Below are 22,769 nucleotides of genomic sequence, written 5' to 3' on the forward strand. Positions count from 1 at the left end.
TCATGGCAAAGATTGGTTTGGAGGGCTTGTTTCAAACTGCTGTAAATCTGCTCTATTCTAATCTTCAGGCGTATGTGGTTGCCAACCAATCCAAGTCAGATAGCTTTTCTATAGAAAAAGGAACTAGGGAGGGCTGCCCCTTATCCCAATTATTGTTTTTGTTGTTTTTAGAATCATTTTTACATAACATACAGGTGGCTGCTTCCATACACGGGGTCCAACTAGGTAGTTAAAACTTCAAATATGCAGCTTTTGCTGACGACATTTTAATATTTCTCACAACTCCAGTACCCACCCTAGTGGCTTTAATAGATCTCTTTTCACAATTTGGCGTGCTCTCGAAACTTAAATTGAATATGCATAAGTCTGAAGCTTTATCTTATCCCTCTTCATTGCCAGCAAGACGGGGGAATAATTTCTCACTGAAATGGGTAGATGGGCTCTTTAAATACTTGGCCTTATTTTTGTCCACTAATCCTGCTGACCTTTATAGTCTCAATGTAGACAAACTGCTGGAATATTCTAAAGATAAATTCCATATATGGAAGGGGTTTCCTCTTTCTTTGGTGGGAAGGATAAACCTTTATAAAATGATGATATTCCCTAGATGACTCTATGTTTTGCAAAACTTACCACTGCAATTATTGAAAAGAAACCTTATCGTTCTGGATTCTTTAATCTCTAAATTTATTTGGCAGGCAGAAAAGCCACATATTTTCTATCTTGTAGCCTGTTATGTATTCTACATGACTCGATTTATAACAAATCTGATTGTGTTAACATAGAGGGAGATAAATCCCACATAATGACTTTAGATTTAAGGTATGTCTTGCATGCTCTGGCTATGAAATTGCCTAAAGGATGGCCAACTGCATTTTGAAGGAACCAAAAAACAGAGCGGTAATTAGTCTAGAATAGCCACGGATGTGAGGAAAATAAAAAAACAAGACTGATGCCTTGGAAAGATTATTTATTAATAAAACAATGCCCGCGCATATGTTATAAAATCGGGGGTCGGCGCGCGCAAGGGGGTGCACAATTATGCACCTTGTGCACACCAAGCCATGCTGCCTTCCCCCGTTCCCTTCCCCCAAACCTGATCTTCCCACCCCTTCCCCTAACCTTTCCCCCCTCAGCCCTACTCTAACCCCCACCCTGTCCTTTGTCTTACCTTTTGTGCCAGCCTCTGGGCAGGCGCAAGTTGTGCGTGCCAGCAGACTGCCGGCACGCGATCCTCCGACACAGCAGCAATGGCTGCTGTGTCGGAGGCCTCCGGCCCCGCTCTGCCCCTGGACTGCCCCACCCCGCCCCACTCCTTTTGTAAAGCCCCCAGGGCTTTAGGCCCAGCGCACGTAACCCTTTTAAAATGCGGCCCAGTATGTGCACAAAAGATAGGCATTCTGAGGCGGCAGAGTTTGGATTTTTGCACATACTTTTGATTTTAAAAGTATGATGGTAATTTTAAAATGAGTGTGCGGGCATCTATACATATGCATATTGGCGCATGAGCAAAGATACACTGGAATTTTTAATCGTGTGCACAGTTGTACACATAGGGGCGGATTTTAAAAGCCCCGCTCGCGTAAATCCGCCCAGATTTACGCAAGCAGGGCCTTGCACGCCGGCGCGCCTATTTTCCATAGGCCTGCCGGCGTGCGCAGAGGCCCGGGACTCGCGTAAGTCCCGGGGTTTTTTGACGGGGGCGTGTCGGGGGCGGGCCCGGGGGCGTGGTTTCGGCCAGGGGCGGTCCGGGGGCGTGGCCGTGCCCTCCGGAACCGCCCCTGGGTTGTGTCTCGGTGCGCCAAAACACTTGTTACAGGTAAACAACTCTATTTTCTCCAAGGACAAGCGAGGAATCTCTAGCTACAGGCTGCCCCTACCAAAAAATGGGAAAACAACAACAACAAGTGCTAACAGGCACAACAGTATTTTTGTTGGCATTTTATATTTAACCTAAGAGGGGCAGCCTGGAACAAAACAGAGTTGCTTACCTGTAACAGGTGTTCTCCTAGGACAGCAGGATGTTAGACCTCACATATGGGTGACATCATTAGGTGGAGCCCGGCACAGAAAACTGTCCCAGAGAGTTCTATTTTGTTTTTTTCTCTGACAGCCCTACTTACCCAGAGATCTTTTAAAGACACCCGGTTAAGTAGAAAGTTATCCAGCCACACAAGGGCAGATAACGTTAGGCCTGCTGTGAAGCAGGCCTAAAGTTATCCACCTACCCTAGCCAGATATATGCAATATTCGGCTAAGGTAGCTGGATAATGCAATCCTTACCTGGAACACCCCTCTTTTATCCGGCTATAATTTAGCTGGATAAGTGGCGGAATATGTCCGTTTTGCCAATTATACAGATAACTTTTGAGTTTTCTGTCTAAAGGGCATTTCAATATGGACCTAGGTATATATAATCCATCTATCAATAATTCCTCAGTGAGAAACCAAAATACACACATAATCAATTAACAAAAACATAGGCACATATAAATGAATACTATAAAACCAAACATTAAAATATATAGCCATAATCCTCCCATATATCATACCAATTTTCAAAAGTCCATTTACACGCATAAAATCTTCTGAATATTCAGCTCCTTGGAGTGAATATTACAAAAGTAAGTCCTTTTGAAAATTGCCTCCATTATTTTCTTCCCCAACCCTCAACTAACACCCCAGAAATGCTTCCTCTGTATCCAGGCCCAGATTTAGGCATAGGCAATATAAGCAACTGCCTAGGGTACCAAATTTTGAAGTTATCAAATATGTAATAGGCCCACATGCTTGCATTCAGGCCATGTGCTGGCACAGCTTCAAAGGAGCATAGCCATGGCTCTCTGCCTTTGGGTACCAAAATCTTAACCCCAGCCCTGCCTGTCCCCAGGAAAAAGCACATGCATTGCTGATCCCTGTGCATGCATATATAAATACACACACAGACCCTCACACTTTTATATTTATTTATTTGTATTTGGCTCACACCTTCTCAATACTAGCTCAAGACAAGTTACATTCAGGTGCAGTAGGTATGTTCCCCTTTCCCCTCTGTACCTGAATGTAACTTGCCTTTGCTACCAATTCATTCAAAATAGAATATTCAATAAAGCCTTCTGTTTGGTTCTCATCCCAGCGACTGCTTGTTTCTCTAGATCAGCGCTTCTCAACTGGTGTGTCGCGACACACCAGTGTGTTGCCAAGCACTGGCAGGTGTGTCGCGTGCTCCCGGTCTCTCCCGCTGCTCTTCCTTCCCTGCTGCCGTTGCCACTGGGCTATCAGTATGTTCAAGCCAAGTGGGAACAGCAGCGGTGGTAGAAGAAGCAGTGGCACCTGCGGCTGGCCTTTTCTTCTTCCCGCGCCTGCACCCCCCCCCCCCCTCCCGTGACCCGGAACAGGAAGTGATTCGCGGTGCGCGAGAAGGAGAAAGAGCCGTGCCACGTGGAAAAATAGCAGCAGCAGCAGCAGCCCCGAGCAATCGAAGCAGCCGGTAATCGGGAAAGGAGACAGCAGCATGAGCCTCCAGCGGCCGATGGGATTCTTCTTTCTTGGCCTGCGGGGGCTGGAAGAGGAGGCTGCTACAGCTACCATTTGTCCATTTGTGCTGAGGGGGGGGGAGAGAAGTGAGTGAGAGAAAGAGAAAGAAGCAGCCATCCAGCCAGCCTGTGTGTGATTGAGAGCATGTGTGTGAGAGAAACTGGTCAGAGAGCTGATGTGTGTGTATATGTGAGAGACAATGAAAGTGACTGCTCAGGGAGATGACTGATGTGTATGTGAGAGTGTGAGACATTAGTCAGGGAGGTGACTGATGTGTGTGTGTGAGAGAGAGAAAAAGCATGGAAGTGAGAAATCTGGGTATGTGAGAAAGCATGGACGTAATTTAATATTATGTGATGTCTGCTTTTTTAAAATATTTTATTGGTGTTTGGAGAATGTTTAATAGTTTTTATGAATTTTTAATTGTTGGATGTTATTCTATTCATAGCTGTTTTGAAACATTTATTCTGCTTATTAATATAGTTTTACAATTATTTCTATGTGGGGATCTATAGCAGCTTGGCTTGTTCTGTTTTCCTAATAGGAGGTGTATTGGTGTTTAGGACCTGATTTAATATTTGTAGTGTTGCCTTTTCATAGATAGGGTTGCTCCTGTTTGAGTGTATTCCATAATACAGGTGTAACTGTGTGCGGATTAGTTTATGTGCATTACTACAGATCCTGGGAGTATGTTAGGTCGGTTCTGTGTCTGTTACCGAGATGAGATATTTTACTAACATGTAAGTGTTTGTATCAGTCTTATTTGTTGTGTTTTCTCAAGAGGACATGCATTAGTGGTAAACTACTATCTTTTCATAAGTAGGGCTATTGAGCCTGGAAGTAGAAGGAGTTTGAGTTGCTGTTACTGAGATGACACCAGAACCAGAATATCTTTTTTGTAGGGTGAGTTGTATGGGGAATGTCATAATTCTGCTTTACATCCATTATTGTGGGTCAGGGGGGTTCCCGTGGATGCAAACTGTACTTTTACATCTAACCCCGTGACGATCATGGGTCAGTGTATCATGCATGTGAGAACCATCTGTCAGGTGTGTCCCAACAGAAAAAAGGTTGAGAACCACTGCTCTAGATCACCAAACACAGACATTTTTCAAGATCAAGATATGTTTCATATTCTTTTAAATATGATAATCAACTGAGGAATCTGCAGAGAAATCAATCACTTTTTGTCCAGAAATAAATGGTCTGTTGAGAAGCAAAAAATGCAATAAAATATACAGGAGTCAATTTTCACAAAGGGGCTTAAAGACCAACTTGTACAGGCATGCTTCTCAGTCTCCATAAATTTTCAAACATGTATAGATATGTATAAACACACACACACACACACATCTGATAAGCAAAGAGAGGTATGTTGAGAAAAATAAAAGGTCCAGCCTGATAACCTGTGATTACATTAGTGATTCTCAATCTTGTCCTCAAGTACTCCTAGCCATTCTTGTTTTCAAACTATCTGTAATGAATATGAATATCCTGAAAACCAGACCAGTTGGGGGGGAATTTGAAGACTAAAAGTCAGAGTATGAGTTTGACTGTCAGCTTTTTCATTTTGCCCTGGCCCAAGGGTGAGCATGAAATAGTACTCACAGTCCTTAAGGCAAATCAAGTTCACCTCTTACAGCAATATCTAGAAACTGGTTAAAGAGCAGGACCGGAAGAAGCTTGAATGGGAACTTTGACCTACTCAGGCAGTCACAAGATGGCACTGTATTACTTGGTCTGTGTGTTCAAGAGTGAACAGAAGTGAAATATGGAAAATGCTGAGGATGTACATGATAGATCTGTAAGGTAAATGCCACTGACCCTAAACCAGGATGTATATCATTGAACTGAGGCCTGCAACCATGCACACAGACTGAACCAAAAAGTGCAGGCCAAGCAACACAAAGATAGAGACTTCAGCCACGAGATGATCTTGAAACTTCATATGAAACTATGATTCACACAGAGGAAAATAAACTGTGATTGCTCTTCCATATCAGACATTTGTCAGCACTTCACAGTATATGAGGATAACCTTGAGAAAACTGTGCACTTGTCCTTGGTGAAAACTTTGTATCCATCCAAGAGAACAGCTATAAAATGGGTATTGTTCAGTACATGTCCATTGATGAGAATAATCATTTGCAATGGACGCAGATGATGTCAGTTGCATTTCACCAATCCTGTCTACATAGATGGTATGCATCCAATCAGATCAACGTTGGATCCAATGGAACTGAATATGCAATGAGGTTCTGAACAGAGAAAAGGACTCTGAATTCTGCCGTCTGTGGACATTATCCCAGAACATTTTCTAAAGGGATATTTCCCCAAGGATTTTCCCAAAGTACCTCAGCTAAGAGATTTCTTCCACAGAACTTTGATTGCTGCAGTTCACTAGATCAGGAATTAGGAGAAGAGAACAACAAAATCAATGAACTCAAAATAGCAGAAAAGATGACAAGGAAGAGCAGCAATCCTAGGGAGGAGAAAGGTTGGAAAGCTATGACCACAAATGCTCGTAATCTGGGCAATAAAATCCCAGACCCACAGGCCTTAGTGGTGGAAGCGAACTTGGATAAAGTTGCTTTTACTGAGACCTGGTTCACTGAATCTCATGATTGGGATACGACCATCCCTGGCTATAACTTGATAAGGAAGGAAAGAGAGGACAGAAAAGGGGGAGGAGTAGCTCCTTATGTTACACTTCTGCTCGCAGACCCAGCCGTGAGCAGGTGTTTACCTTCATGGCAGGGAGCCGCGGACTTTGGCCTCCTTCGTGGCTCGGAGTTGCCGCCGACGTCATCTCCATCGCGGCCCAAAGGCCGCAGAAGCCAGGGTCTTTCCCGTGGCTTGGAAGCCGCTTCAACCCGGCCCTCTTCCTGTACTTACGAGGCCGTCTCTGAACTCCTCCCTTCAGCGACAGGGACGCCGCTAAATTCGGGGCCTACCCTGAGGCCCAGCTTTCTCTTCGCTCCTGTGTCGGTGTCCTGCAGCATGGCTGCTGGCCATGGTCCTGCACTACTTCCTGTTCCTGCTCCTAAGACGCGGGCCGCAACTCCTTCAGTGATTTAAAGGGCCCGCGGCCAGATATGCCCCAGGCCCCACCTGAACTCCTTCCTGGGCATCTTCTCATCTTCAGCCCTATATAAGGGCCCAGCTTTCACTCTGTCCTTGCCTTCGCAAGGAGTTAGTCTCTATGGGGTTACTCCTCCCAAGGACTTTTCGTCTTCGCTCCTGCTGGCATTTGCCTGTTCTTCGTGGGATCCGTCGTTGTTGTTCTATGTTCCTGGTTTCTTCTGGATGTCCTTCGTCTTGTTCCTGATGTTCCATGATCCGTTCCTGATGTTCCGTGATGTTCCTACTTTGATGTCCTGAACCCTTGGTGCCTCGTCCACCTTTCCTGGTGCACCACCTTGTGGCACAGGCCTGCCTCCTCATCTGCAGCACAAACCTCCAGAGAGACATCTTTCCCTGTAGCCAAGTCCCATCTTGGTCCTGTTCCCTGGGGCTCATTCCAGCCCTCAGATTCCCTTCTGGCTGCTCTGTCCATGCCTAAGACTCTGACTGAACCTGTTCCATTTCAGCGTGGTCCGTGACCAGCCATGGGCGGCTGTGTAGGACGTGCCTTGGTGCAGGCTTCTACTGAATCTTCGCCATGTTCCGGCTTCATCTTCCACATATTCGCCTGGAGTCTGCCTCGCACTCAAGCGTGGTCTGTGACCAGTCCCGTAGGTCCGCCATGTGGTAGGCTGTGTAGGGCGCGCTGCATTACAGCCTCAACCCAGTACTTGACCTTGTTCCTGAACCTCGATCCTGAGTCTTCACGTCCCAAGCTTCTTGTCTGTGCCTTCACGTCTCCAAGTTCCTTGTCTGAGACTTCATGTTCCAGAGCCTTCGTCTGCCCTCGCCTCCTATCCAGCCAGCCGCCTTTGCCGTTCTCAGCGGCAGGTCCGAAAGGGTTGGAGTAGTTGGAGGACCACTCAGAGACCAACCTTGCATGGTTGGCCTCATTCAGGCTGTGCAGGTCGGCAGGGGCTTGGCTTCCTGGTCTTAGCCCAGGCTCGGACATGTCTCACCAGCCTCGGTTCTGCCTTGGAGTCTTCTGGGGTCGGGCCGAGGTCCAAGGGCACACAATCCCCTTGGAAATGGGACCACTCTCTTAGCGCTCCCTAATACTTTATGTCAAAAACAATATCCAAGCAAATGAACTACAAGGAATGCGGGGTAGAGAAGAAGCATTATGGACAGCCTTAAAAAAAGAAGATGGTGCTTCTATTTTTACTAGTGTGGTCTACATGCCTCCAACTCAAACAGAAGAACTAGTCAAAGATCTGGTTGAAGATATCCTAAAGGTGGGAAAGAAGGGAGAAGTGTTGCTTGTTGGAGATTTGAATTTGCTGGATGTAGACTGGACAATCCTTTCTGTGGAATCTATCAGAAGGAGAGAGATAGTGGATGACCTGTAAGGGACTTTGTTCAAACAAATGGTAATGGAACCCACAAGGGAGGGATTTATACTCAAACTAGTGCTCATTAATAGAGATAAAGTCTCAAATGTCCAGGTGGGTGCTCACCTGAGCACCCGTGATCATCAAATGGTATGGTTTGGGAAGAGCTAGGAAAACTGAAAGTGGACAAGGCCATGGGGCTGGATGAGGTACAACCAGGATACTAAGGGAGCTCAGAGATGTTCTGGCGGATCCGCTGAAAGACTTGTTCAATAGATCCCTGGAAATGGGAGTGTGAGACTGGAGAAGAGTGGTGGTATCCCACTTCACAAAAGTGGAAGCAGAGAGGAGAAAGGAAACTACAGGTCAGTTTGCCTCACCTCAGTGGTGGGAAAACTAATTGAGACTCTGCTGAAGGAAAAGATAGTGAACTATCTACAATCCAGTAGGATGCTCGACCCGAGACAGCTTGGATTCATCAGGGTAAGGTCCTGTCAGACAAATCTGATTGATTTTTTTGATTGGGTGACTAGAGAATTGGATCAGGGAAGAGCGCTCAATGTGATTTATTTGGATTTTAGTAAAGTTTTTGATACAGTACCACATAGGAGACTCGTGAACAAAATGAGAAGCTTGTAATGGGTGCCAAGATAGTGGCATGGATTACAAACTGGTTAACTGATAGGAGACATCATGTAATGGTAAATGGAGCCTACTCTGAAGAAAGAGCTGTGTTAAGCGGAATACCACAGGGGATCGGTATTGGGACAGGTTCTGTTCAATATCTTTGTGAGCAACATTGTGAAAGGGACAGAAGGTGAAGTTTGTCTATTTGTGGATGATACTAAGATCTGCAACAATTGCTGGAGCCCATATCAGTGGTTACTATCCGTAACCAAAAGCCTTGACACTGTTGATGCAACTCCAACATTGCTCTCTGCTTCATTGGCAGGGGGAAAAGGGGAATTGGATTCAGACATCAACCAATGAGGGCCCAAACTTTTATGGTCTGGAGAACAAATAAACATGATGTTTTTCGAATACCGTTATAGAAAACTAAGTAAATAAATGCATATTTTATACTGATGGATTTTATTGTACCTGTTTTCTGTGTAAATCGATATGATGTTTTACGAATACCGGTATAGAAAACTAACTAAATAAATAAATAAACAATTGACGTTCATTAAACTTACTTTTTTAAATCCCCAGAAAAGAGGATCCTTTTCCAGCTCAAATTCTCTGTCAAGTTCCTCTTCATATTCTGTGAAGAATAACAACTCCATTAACAGGTAAGAAGAAACAAAGCATTTGAAAAAGCAGAAACAGAAATGGAAGCTGAAAGAAGGCAGCCATCTGTGTTCTCGCGGGTGAAGGGAGGGCTGCACAGAAGAGAATAAAAGTTAGAATTCTGTTTTGTGCAATTCAAATCATCTTCAAAGGATAGAATTCACCCAATAATAACCTCTCTTATGGTGCTCCCATTTTCCGCTATACTTAAAAGAATTATGCAATAATTGTGTGTACCCACACAAATAGTAATTTGTGTGGGTACACCTTCTTACAACTTTGTTTATTATTCAAAAGGTGCATTTATTTAATGTGGATCACTAATTAAACAAGGAGGGAATAAAAGAAAACAGCAAAATTAAAGCTATGACCCACAGGAAGCAATGACTGGTACTGTTTTTGGCAGAGATTCAGTAAACACAAACCGGGCTATTTATCAAAATGCGTTAGAGCCTTATGGCGCCATATAGGCTCTAATACGCGTATATTGCACGCTCTACATGATCATTAGCACATCCCCACCCAGATGTCCTCCCCTATTACAATGACCATTTTTGCATGCAATTTGCATGCATGAATAATGCAAATGCATGCAAAGAAGGTCACTACTAGGCAGTTCTATGGGGAATGGATCAAGGTCACAGCTACCTTCTTGTTCTACTGGACATTTCAGCAGCTTTTGACACCTTAAATCACACCCACCTCCTTGCCTGCCTAACCAACATTGGCCTTTCCGGCACAGCCCTTAAGTGGTTCTCATCCTACCTCGACAATAGGAAATTCACCGTGAAAATAGGCAATGCTGAGTCCTCCCACTACGCCCTCGCCCAAGGAGTCCCCCAAGGCTCCTCCCTCTCTTCTACCCTCTTTAACATTTACCTCACCCCCTTGTGCAAACTCTTATCAGAACTTGGCCTCAAATTCTTTCTCTACGCTGATGATGTGCAAATAATCATACCCATTCAAGGCTCCCTATCTGACACCCTTGAATCCTGGGGAAACCATCTTGCTGCCATCAACTCCTTACTTACCAACCTCCACCTTGCTCTAAACACTGCCAAAACTGAACTCCTCCTCATATCCCATCACCCCCCTACCAATCCCGCACTCTCAATTGACTATCAAGATTCCTCATGCACAGCCCTGCGCAAGGAACCTGGGGGTCCTAATCGACCAACAACTGAACTTCAAAAAACATATCAGTGCCATACTCAAAGAGGGTTTCTTCAAACTTAAAGTCTTAAAAAACCTGAAACCTCTCCTTCACGCTAGTGACTTCCGCACTGTCGTCCAGGCTACACTGGCATCCAAGATGGATTACTGTAACTCCCTCTTTCTTGGCCTACTCTACTCCTCCTTAAAGCCCCTCCAAATGCTACAGAACACTGTAGCCAGAACCCTCTCCAACGCTCACAAATACGACCATATTTCCCCTATACTGAAGGACCTACACTGGCTCCCTATTCCCTCCTGCATCCTCTTTAACTCCCTGACCATTATACATAAAGTCTTATATTCCCATCACTCCAACTGGCTGGCAGATCCCCTCCAATTTGCCTGCTCAAATCGTCCGACAAGGACCACTAACAAAGGGTCCCTCCATGTGCCATCCCCTAAAGAAAGCACACCTCACAGCTACAAGGGATCGGGCACTCTCCATTGCTGGACCTATGCACTGGAACTCACTCCCAACACACCTCAGACTTGAACCTTGCATCACCAAATTCAGAGCCCAGCTCAAAACCTGGCTATTCAAACAAGCCTTTCCCCAACACCCTTGATGAATATTGAATTGTGATGGATCATGACCTGAATTTGACTATGACCTTGTTCTTATGACATTATAGTTCACTTGTTGTTTGTTCCTATGCTTATCTGCTCTCCTTATGGTTTTTTGTACCCCTTACCCTTCCCCTGTTACTTGTAATTTCCGTTGCTTTTGTTCCATGTAAACTGAGGTGATGTTTTGACTAACATCGGTATAGAAGACTTTTTAAATAAATAAATAAATAAATAAATAAATAAATAAATAAAATAATATTTTATCACGGCCGACTGAGAAGGTGGTCAGCTGCAATAAAATAACTATACCTCCCTGGCATATGTTAGATGTGCGGCGGAGGCCCTGGACCCTAACACGGGTCCCAAAGCTCCCGCCGTACATTTAAAGCGGAAGGGGAAAAAATAATAATATTAAAAAAAAAACAACCCATGGCCAAAACTAAAAATAAAGTTAAAAATATGCGTGGGACAGTGGTCCTCCTCCCCCCGGCACCCCCAACAGATGAAGGCCTCCCTCTCCCCGATAGAGGAGGAGAGGGAGGACACATTGCAATTTGATGAATCTAGGCCAAAGTACTGTAGTTCACAGTTGAGTATCAAACTATCTGAACTATTGAGAGGACACTGCTAAAGAGACAACTCATCTGAGAGCTGTGAATGGTGGGAAAGTTACAATAAGCTATTAAAATGCCTAGTGACATAGAAATTATAACTTAATGACTTGTCTACAAATGCAGAATTTATTGCAACATGGTTACAGAGGTATTGAATAATAGTGTACAAAGGAATCAACATTGTTTTTATTATAAACAGATTTCCCATATAGTCAGGAAATATTTTAAAAACTCTTAATTTCTGCTGTGAACATATTAAAAATATGCATTGTATTTTTAGAACTTGGTACGCAACACTTCCTGGCCTTATGGAGTGAACAGCATCGTATAAATATTTTGCTAAATTAAAATCCTAGCACATCTTGTTACTTTATCAGCTTCAGTTCAGTCTTTGGCCTAGATTTATCAAATTGCTGTAAATATCACATGCGGTAGAAAAAAGGGGTATGTTTTATGGTAATTTCCTAATTATCGCAATGTGCACTATGCATAGGAGTAACTCAAGGTGAGGTATAGGTAGTAATGTAGGGGTCAGAGGCCACTTTTACATGCAGAGTGAGACGTACAAACAGAACAGTGCACTCTTCCGAAGATTTGATGTCCTTCAGAGTGAGGAAACCCTCACAAAGCAAAATTAGTTCTTACCTGTTAATTTTCATTCCTGTAGTACCAAGGATCAGTTCAGACTGCTGGGTTATGCCTCCCTTCCAGCAGATAGAGTCAGAGAAAAGCTGAAAAGCACCCCCCCATATAACCTGGTGTGCCACCTGCGATCCCTCAAAGCAGAATGAATGTAAATTTTTTATTTTATTTTTTTTAATAACCGATGACTATATCAAGTCAAATATTAACCTCTTAAAAACTATAACTTGTGACAAAAAGAACTATGTCGCATAGGTTTGTAGTCTTCGAAAAATCTGCCAAGAGAAAATACAAGTAGCTGAGCGGACTCTCCTGCCTATGGGCGGGAGGCTGGACTGATCCTTGGTACTACAGGAACGAAAATTAACAGGTAAGAACTGATTTTCCTTTCCCTGTACGTACCAGGATCAGTCCAGACTGCTGGGATGTACCCAAGCTACCCTAAAAGGGGTGGGACCTGGAGAGTCCCGCTCAAAGCACACTGCTGCCTAAAGAATCCATCTTCAGATCCTACACATCCAAACAGTTGTTTAGCAAACGTGTGCAAGGATTTCCAAGTGGCCGCCCGGCAAATCTCTTGTGGCGAGACACATTGGCTTTCTGCCCAGGACGCTGCTTGTGACCTAAGAGAATGCACCTTAAGCCCATCCGGGACTGGTCGCCCGTGACATATGTAAGTCGAAGCAATAGCGTCTTTCAACCAGCGGGCAATAGTAGTCTTAGAAGCCTTAGTCCCTTTCTTAGAGCCGCTCCACAAGACAAAAAGATGATCAGACAATCTAAAAGGAATAGTTATTTCCAAGTACCGCAAGAGTACTCTGCGGACATCCAATCTCTTCAGATCCTGAGCCTGAGGAGAATTCCTATCCTCATCAGAGAATGCCAGTAACTCAACTGACTGGTTGACATGAAAGGTCGATACTACCTTTGGCAGGAAGGAAGGCACTGTCCAAAGAGAAACCCCAGAATCAGAGATACGTAGAAAAAGCTCTCTACAGGACAATGCTTGAAGCTCCGAAACCAGTCTAACCGAACAGATAGCCACGAGAAACACAGTCTTAAGCATTAAATCCTTCAACGTAGCCCGCTTCAAAGGCTCAAAAGGAGAACCGCAAAGGCCACGGAGAACCAAATTTAAACTCCAGGATGGGCAGACAGCACGCACCGGTGGCTTTAAGAGTTTGGCACCCTTCAAGAATCTTGCCACATCCGGGTGAGCAGCAATGGAAGTACCATCAACCTTACCTCGAAAACAGCCCAAGCCCGCTACCTGAACCCAGAGCGAGCTGTACGCCAAACCTTTCTTTAAGCCGTCCTGCAAGAAGGCAAGAATGTGAACAAGAGTGGCCTGCCGCGGGGACACACTCAACCCACGGCACTAAGAATCAAACACCTTCCATACCCGAACGTAGGTGAAAGATGTAGAAGTTTTTCAAGCACGGAGAAGAATGGTAATAACCGCCTCCGAGTAGCCCTTCCTTCTTAATTATCGCCTCTCATAAGCCAAGCCAAGCCGCTAGACAGAAGCGATCGGCCTGATCGAAAAATACTGGGCCCTGCCGGAGTAGGTTTGGTAGATGACCGAGGCGCAAGGGACCGTCCACTGCCAGGTTGATCAGATCTGTGAACCATGGCCTTCGTGGCCACTCCGGGGCCACCAGAACAACCGGCCCCTGGTGGGATTCTACTCGCCTTAAAACATTTCCCACCAATGGCCAAGGAGGAAACAAGTAAAGGAGAATGTCTGGAGGCCAAGGAAGAACCAGGGTATCCACCCCGTCCGATCCGTGCTCCCTTCTGCGACTGAAGAAACAAGCCACTAAGTCTAGTCGGGGGATCCCCCACCGGCTTGTTACAAGCCGCATCGCCTCCTTGGACAGCTCCCACTCTCCGGGATCTAGTCGCTGACAGCTGAGGAAGTCCGCCTGAACATTGTCGACCCAGGCTATGTGAGATGCTGCTATGCGGGACAGATTGCATTCTGCCCAAGCCATTAACATGTCCGCTTCGGAGGCTACTGGTCGACTCTTCGTACCTCCTTGCCGGTTTATGTAAGCCACGCTGGTCGCATTGTCGGTTAGGACCCGTACCGCCTGGTGGTGGACAAGCGGAAGAAATTGGCACAGCGCTAGGCAAACTGCCCTGGTCTCCAAGTGATTGATGGACCATTTGGTCTGCGGCGGCGCCCAAAGGCCCTGCGCTGATCATGACTGACAGACCACCCCCAACCGGTCAGGCTGGCATCCATCGTCACGATTATCCATTGAGGATTCTCCAGGTCCACACCATGAAGCAAGTGATCCGGGATCAACCAACAATCCAGACTGGTCCTGGCCGGTTCCAGCAGCGGTAAGGGCAGGTGGAACTCTTCCAACTTTTGGTCCCAACGAGAAAGCAGCGCCCTCTGCAAAGGCCTCATATGTGCAAAAGCCCAAGGAACCAACTCCAGGGTAGATGCCATAAAACCAAGAACCTGCAAATAGTCCCACATCTCGGGTGAGGGAAGAGCCAACAGGCACCGCACCTGAGACAGCCGCTCCATCCTCACCAGAAGCAGGGAAACCTTGTCCACCCTGGTGTCGAAACATGCTCCTAGTAATTCCAACACCTGGGATGGAACCAGTTGGCTCTTGGCATGATTGACGACCCAGCCTAGGGAATGTAGTCGACGCAAAACAGACTGTACTGCTACCTTGCAAAAGTCTTCCGATTTCACTCGATTGAGCCAGTCGTCCAGGTAGGAATGTACCAATATCCCTTCCCGCCGAAGGCTCGCTGCCACTACCACCATCACCTTGGTGATAACCCAGGGAGCCGCTGCCAGCCCGAAGGGTAGGGCACGAAACTGGTAATGCTGTCCCATGATCATGAACTGCAGGAACCTCTGATGGTGTTCTAGGATTCCTATGTGGAGGATTCCTATTCTGTCAGATCCAAAGAAGCCAAACATTCGCCTTTGTGGACTGCTGCAATGACAGATCACAATGTCTCCATGCGAAACCGAGGGACACGCAACGCCCTGTTGACCTGTTTCAGATCCAAGATCGGTCCGGAACGAGCCCTCCTTCTTGGGAACCATGAAGTAAATGGAGTAGCGACCGGTCCGACGTTTGGCTGTGGGAACCGAGACAATGGCCCCCAAAGCCTTCAACCGAGACAGTGTTTGAAGAACCACTTGTTGCTTCGTCTGAGACCCACAGGGAGATACTAGGAACAGATCACGAAGGGGTCGGGCAAAATCCAAAGCGTAACCATGATTTATAATATCTAGAATCCACTGGTCTGAGGTAATCTTGACCCATTCCGCGTGAAACCAGGAGAGCCGCCCCCCAATCTCCGGAACTGAGAAATGGGTCGGCGCCCCTTCATTGGGGAGTTTTGTTGGGGGCGAAGGCATGAGAGGATCCAGTGTGCTGAGGCTGCCTGCCACGAAAGGAATGCGCCCATGCTTGTGACCTAGTTGACGTCTGCCGGGGGGCATAAGAAGAAGAACCCCTGCCGGATCAGAAACGGCGCTACCCTCGAAAACGGCCCCTAAAGGTGCCGGGTGAGCGAACTGATCTGGGCTTGTCTTCCGGGAGCTTGTAAACCTTGTTATCTCCCAAGGCCCTAATGAGCTGTTTGAGCTAATCTCCAAATAAAAGTTTGCCCCGGAAAGGAAAGGAACCCAGCTGAGACTTAGAAGAGGCATCCGCCGACCAGTTACGGAGCCATAGCAGCCGCCTTGTGGAAACCGCCGAAGATATAATGCGGGCAGAGGTACGGAGAAGATCATACAAAGCATCTGCCGTATAGGCCACCACTGATTCCATGCAATTCACCTGCTCAGCCTCCCCTGGGGGAAGGTCCTGGGCTGTAAACATTTGTTGAACCGAACAGAGAGTAGCCCTCTGCATAAGGCTGCTACATATGGCGGCCCGCAATCCCAGAGCGGACACTTCAAAAATCCGCTTAAGCAAAACTTCCAACTTCCTATCCTGGAGGTCCTTGAGCACTGTTCCTCCCGTTACAGGAATAGTTGTATGTTTGGCTATGGCCGTGACTGCCGAGTCTACTTTAGGAATTTTAAGAAGGTCCAGAGACTCATTAGGGAGTGGATAAAGTTTTTCCATAGCTCTGCTAACCCACAAGGAAGCTTCAGGTATATTCCATTCCCGGACAACAAGCTGGAAAAGTTTCGGATAGAAAGGAAAAGTTTGAGGCGGGGCTCGAAGTCCTGATAAGACCGAATCCCCTGGTGAAGAATCCATCACAGCTTAAGAGACTGGAATCTCCAGTTCCTGAAGCACATGTGAAATCAACGGGTCCAGTTCCTCCTTGCGGAACAAGCGGAGCACCTGTGGATCATCCCCCTCCACCAGAGCGGCACTGTCTACATCATCGCTCACATCTAGGGTGGAGGGGTCCTGAGGCACCAGATCTGCAGGTGGAAGAGGAGCGGGTAGCCCATCCCCAGGACAGAGCGGGGAGGCCGAGGTCCAGACCTCCCCTGATCCGCAGCAGCTTTAAAAAGCTTAGCCTGAATAGGAGACTGGGATTCCAAGTAGGCTTCAGCTTCTACATAAGCCTTATGTAGAAGTAAAACAAATTGTGAGGAAAACGGGTGTTGCCTTTTTAAGGGCCCCCCCGGGGGCAAATTCGGGGGAGGAGCCGAGTCTGGTTGCAATTTGCGCGGTCGTTGTGGGCTTAATGCCGGCGGGGAGAGAGGAGGGAGATCTTCTCCCTCCTCAGCTAAATCAGCATCGACGTCCGATGGAGGCTAGATGGCTGCCGCTCCCGCACCGATCCGGGGTGGGCCAGGCCTCTGCCTCCGAGCTGACTGCTCGCCTCGAGATCCGCGCGGTCGCAGCAAGGCTGACCCGCGGCTCGAAATCGGTCGTTGCGAAGGCCCCTCGCCCCCGGGGATATACCGGCAGCAGAAGCCTTCGCGGAGAACGCATGATGCGGTGGGCCAGTCACCGGGGATCCGGCTCTCCACAAGCTCCACAAACGGACCCACGCAGCATAAGAAAAGCGTGCGAAGCAGCTGGGTGAACACTCCACCCCCTCCGGAGGCCCGGGAGATCGTGGCAAGCTAGGGCTGAGAGAAACAGGTGCGCTTTTAAAATAAACCTTGACTATGTTATTTTGGGGTTTTTTTGATCAGCCCACAAAACAGGGGAACAATCCTCCCTGAGCAACCAGGCTAAAGACTCACCAGAGGAATGTTACTTCTCTGAGGAAGATTAATTCTGAGTTATCACATAAGGGGGAGAGTATCCGGCCCACCGGTAAATTCTCCCCCACAGCTCACCGGGTCAAGGTACAAGTCTCCAGGTAAACGGCTGTAGGGCAATGCCCTACCTCGCCTGCCTGCAGCTAGCTGCTCTTCTGACAAGCCTGAAAAGATTTGCAGAGATCAACTACCAAATCAGTATTTTATTATTATTTAATATCTATTCTTCCTGGTTTGTTTTTAAGTTGATCTAGTCAAAGGAATTCCCCATAAATCAAACCTGTCAGAAGAAACATCCCAGGAAATTAGATAAGATCAGGACCGCAGGTTATGCTCTCTCAATCTGCTGGACTCAGAGAAATACTGACGGATCGCAGGAGGCACACCAGGTTATATGGGGGGTGCTTTTCAGCTTTCTCTGACTCCATCTGCTGGAAGGGAGGCATATCCCAGCAGTCTGGACTGATCCTGGTACGTACAGGGACCGATGAGATTTGTACAATGTTCTCTCAACCTAGCTTGATGGACTATCTACCTGGGTAACATCAAGCTAGGTTGAGAGAACATTGTACAAATCTCATCTTTCTGTGGGTTTCCTCACGCCAAAGGACATCAAATCTTCATAAGAGGGTACTGTTATGTTTGTACATCTCACTCTGCACGTAAAAGTAACCCCTAACCCCTACACTACTACCTAAATCTCACCTCGAGTTACTAGGTGGGCCTCCTATAGTAGCATAAATAGCTACTTACTATGGTGCCAACCCCAGAGGCTCTCTATAGCTCTCTCTCTCTCTCCCCCCCCCCCCACCCAGGCCCTTCTCCAGCCTAAAAATGCCCAAAACTTTGTGAAAAAAATGCAAATTGCATTATGGGCAGAACACACAATATCGCACAGCTTAACGCAATTGAAAAAGTTGAAGTTATTTTCAGCGTTAAAACTGTGCGATATCATGCGTTATGGCTTCGCAATTTGCGAAGACAGCCCACTTTTTCAGAAATCCCGCCCCCCACCCCGACTCCTCCCAATCCACTCCCCTTTTAAAAATTTGCATCACATCATGCGTTATGGTGCTTATCGCATGCATTAAGGCATTTTCGCATGCATTAAGGCGTTTTTCGCATGCGAAAATGCCATAACGCATGCGAAAATGTCATAACACGATTTGATAAATGACCCTGTTTATTAGTTAATATCAATATGTACTACCATTGCCACCTCAGAATTGTTTCTGTGGCATTTATTGAATTAGCTAATGATTTCAGACTAATAGTGAACAAAGATTCACAAAAGAACTGGAGAATGGTCAATGCTGTTCCCCTGCTTTAAAGTCAAAATAGATGAGCCTGGTAACTACAGGCCAGTTAGTCTTATCTCAGTGGTGGGTAAATTAATAGAGATTCTACGACAGGAAAGGAAAATGGAGTATCCTGAATCCAGTGAGTTATAGGAGTTGAGTCAGCACGACTCTTACCAGAGGGAGATCAATCTGCTTGATTGGGACATCCCCTTAAGAAGTCAGTTTATGTAGGACAAAGAGTACAGCAAAATCTTAGAAGACTCATACACAGAAGTTTACTAGAAAAAAAAACCCATCAACAGCACGTAGAATTGATGACTGTATATATAATGCTTCTAAAAGCTTTGATTTCCTTAAACCTCAAAGAAAAGAAATAATGCAAAATAAATATTTTTCATGCAGACGTACCTCTAGAGACTATGTAAACTTCATAAAAAGAGTACAAGTAGAAACCAAATGAAAGAAGCAAATAAATTAGCATTTCCCATTCTAGCAACATGGCCACCTGCAGGTCAGGTAGATCCGAGTTCTGCTAGGTTGAATCACATGCTTCTCAACACTGTGACGATCTCTAAAGAAAGAAAAACAAATATAGCAGAATTAGTATATACACATGTTTATAAGTTATATAGTTTATTTAGATTAATAATGTAGTATATACTTCTAACCTCTAGCTACACTGAAACAATGATACAGTGACAATGGATTCATAAAACATTTACAGGAGTAATTTAAGAACAGGAGAATTTTATTTAATCTGGCTCCTGCCTTTCTGTTTAATTCACCTGTCAATTTCTTCCTACACATTGAGCTTCTGGTTCAGTCAGAGTCGGCCTTAATGGAACTAATAACTTCTGAGCTTCATTCACTGCTGCTCTGGGTTCCTGCCCATTTTATTTCCCCATAGATCCAGGCCAACTATTGCAGCTGTAGTCCTCTGGCTGTGAGGTACAGACAATGGTTTCCTGCAGCATCCAGCACATGTGCAATCTTGGGCCAGCCAGTGGATCAGATACCCACAATTTCATTCTCTGACATATTTCTTTCTTTCTCAAGGAATATTAAAGAGCCTGATATTCAGAACAGCAAACTTTAGGGGCCTAAATTACATACATATTGCATGATATTGGTATCAAAAATCCACCCCCTATTGAAATTAGCTGCTTTGCATGCATAACATTTCCAAATACATGCAAAGCAGTAAATAATGCAGCTTGGCACAAAAAAAATAATAAACTAGCTGTTTATCTTATCAGAAAATCAGGACTGTAACTAATGCGCATTCTCATGTCCCTGGGATGCTTCCTAAAGCAGGGAGGTTTTTGGGCTGCATGGCCCTAAAGGGCCATGCAGCCCAAAAACCTCCCTGCTCCCAAAGTGCAAAAATCCCCCTGGGGTCTATTTCGACCCCATCGCCTGGGTGCCTAGAAGGGGAACCCCAGGCCTACGAGTCTTTTTATCCAGGATTGTGATTATTCATGACATGATTATTCAGGGGAATTGCATTACACGTTATAAAAACTTTAAATGTTTTGTACTGGACATTTCTTTAAGCTATTCTTTGGGAATCACCAGATAGGTGCCAAGGCTTTTGAATAGCATGCCAGACATGGACAGAAGTATTTAGCTGGCATGTTCAAGCTTCAGGAACAGCAGGGAGGAAGAAAGGGAGAAGGGGTGATAGAAAAATGGTTGCCAGACGGGCATATGAGAGATCTTCTCTACGAGGAGCAAATCAAAAAATTTGTCAATCCTGATCTTCTCTACAAGGAGCAAAACAAAAATTTAGTAAACAATTTAAATAAAATTCCTGCCTCTTTCAATACTTATCCTACAAAATAACGGTTATGGGCCAGTGGTGAATCAGACAAAGCAGAAGTGGCTTTCGCAACATCATACAGTCAAAAGGTGGTCGAAGGAAATGGTGTCTTGAAGCAGCAACAAGGGTAGGGTTATAGAGGAGAAGAGTAAAAGGTCTAGGGGAGGGCAGTCAGAGAAGGGTGATGAGAGAGTAAGGCAGGCCGGGAAAGAGAAGCATGAGAGGGCTATAGAGAAAGAATTGGAGGAAGAGAGAAAGGACTGTGCCTGGGTGGGGTGAGTGGAGGAAGGGAATGGAGAGCGGTCGGAGCCCGCTCGCACAACACTGAGCCGTTTCAAGCAATTACAAGCCGTTACAAGCAAGTATTGCACCGCCCCTGAAGCCACTAATTCACAGTCATCCAGAAGCCACGCATTCATCCCCATCTAGAAGCCACTCATCCTTCCTCATCCTGCAACCACTCATTCATCTCCATCCAGAAGCCACCCTTTCTTCTTCATCAAGCAACCACTTAACCACTAGTCATCCAGCAGCAGCTGCACCCTACAATCACTCATCCGTCCTTCTTCAAACAGCCTCACATCCAACGTTCTCCAAACAAGCCTTTCAATTCTTCCTTCATCCGGCAGCCACTCATTCAACCTTCATCCTGCAGCCACGGCACCCTTCCTTCATCAAACAGGCACTCATCCATCTTTCTTCAAACATACCACCCTACTAATCCCCATCTAACAACCTCGAGACAGACAATTCTAAACACTCCAGACAGGATCAAATCGATCAAGATTCAACCATCATCCACCTTAACCCTTTCAAGGCTCCCAATTCGTCACTAACCAGGCATTACAATACCTACCTCATCCACTAAACTCACACAAGGATTCAATACCAATCACCAGCACCTCATCATGCCCCCTTTCTCTATACCTACAATCCCTTACAATCACAAACTCTCACCCAACAAACCCAGGATTCTAGGCATCCGGCAACAGAGATTGATTCCAATCATGATCTCTCCTATCTCCCAAACACTAGGACTAACCCTATTTACACTCACATTGTTCAACGCACAATCGATCACAAAAAAACTCCACCTTCTCAACGATCACCTGACTGACAACAACCCTGACATTTGTGCCGTTACAGAAACATGGCTGAAACCCACTGACTCAGTTCTATTGAACCAGCTCCCCAACCACCTGTATGACTTACACTCTATCCCCAGAATCAAAAAAAAAGGTGGAGGGATCCTGCTTGCCTCCAAAAAGAGCCTAGGGCTCTCACCGCAACTTTCCACTACAATAAACAATACTGAAATTGCCTTTTTCAACTCGGACCATTTACAAATAGCCCTAGTATACTCTCCTCCAGGGACCTTAGATACTGACCCCTCACCATTAATTGAATTCACTACCAAACACTTCAAACAGGACAAACCAGCTATACTGATGGGTGACTTTAACCTACATGTAAACAGCACTCGTTTAACCCACAATTGTGACATCCTTCTTACAGCACTAAATCACCTTGGCTTCAACCAGATTATTAAAGATCCCACGCACAAAGCGGGTCACACGCTAGACCTGATCTTTCTCAACAATGGCATAACGTCGGCCACCAACCCTACTTGTGTCCCGGTCCCATGGTCAGACCATTACTTCATCTCTGCTGAACTTAAAATCAAAGACCAACCCCGTCTTCTCTACCCAGCAACCACTATTCACTACAGGAAACCTTGTTCCATAGACAGTCTTAATAAAGTGCTCACCAAAGAACTCGACCGACTGGACCTCACAGACGCCTCATCAGCTATCAACTCTTGGCTTGAGATAACAAACAAGGTCGCAGATCTATCCTGCCCATCCATCACCAAATCTCTTAAACCACCTCAAATAAATAGACACCCGTGGTACACTCCGACACTAAAAACCCTAAAACAAGAACTTAGGAAAAAGGAAAACATCGGGCGCAAATCTCCATCCACCACCACTATTCTAAACTACAAATCCCACCTCAACACATACAGAATAGCTATCCTCAAGGCAAAAAAAGACTTTTTTGCAAAAAAAATCCATAACTTCGTATTCGACTCCAAAGCCTTATTCTCATTTGTAT

At 45.8% G+C, this 22,769-nt stretch overlaps 1 protein-coding gene across 4 annotated transcripts in view; it reads right to left on the reverse strand.

Annotated features, from left to right (window-relative positions):
• HHAT (hedgehog acyltransferase) overlaps nucleotides 1-22,769 on the reverse strand; it is a 598,180-nt gene that overhangs the window by 558,819 nt on the left and 16,592 nt on the right. For all 4 annotated transcript variants that reach the window (XR_003855353.1, XM_029593286.1, XM_029593285.1 and 1 more), the window contains 2 exons: nucleotides 19,244-19,406; nucleotides 9,188-9,255 (listed from right to left, as the gene is read on the reverse strand). Coding sequence is in view for 3 of the 4 variants with exons in the window: in XM_029593286.1 (XP_029449146.1) it covers nucleotides 9,188-9,255; nucleotides 19,244-19,334 (159 nt within the window). In the remaining variant the exon portion in view is untranslated. The remainder of the gene's footprint in view (nucleotides 1-9,187; nucleotides 9,256-19,243; nucleotides 19,407-22,769) is intronic.

This window comes from Rhinatrema bivittatum, chromosome 3, assembly GCF_901001135.1.
Source record: "Rhinatrema bivittatum chromosome 3, aRhiBiv1.1, whole genome shotgun sequence".
Classification (NCBI taxonomy): domain Eukaryota; kingdom Metazoa; phylum Chordata; class Amphibia; order Gymnophiona; family Rhinatrematidae; genus Rhinatrema; species Rhinatrema bivittatum.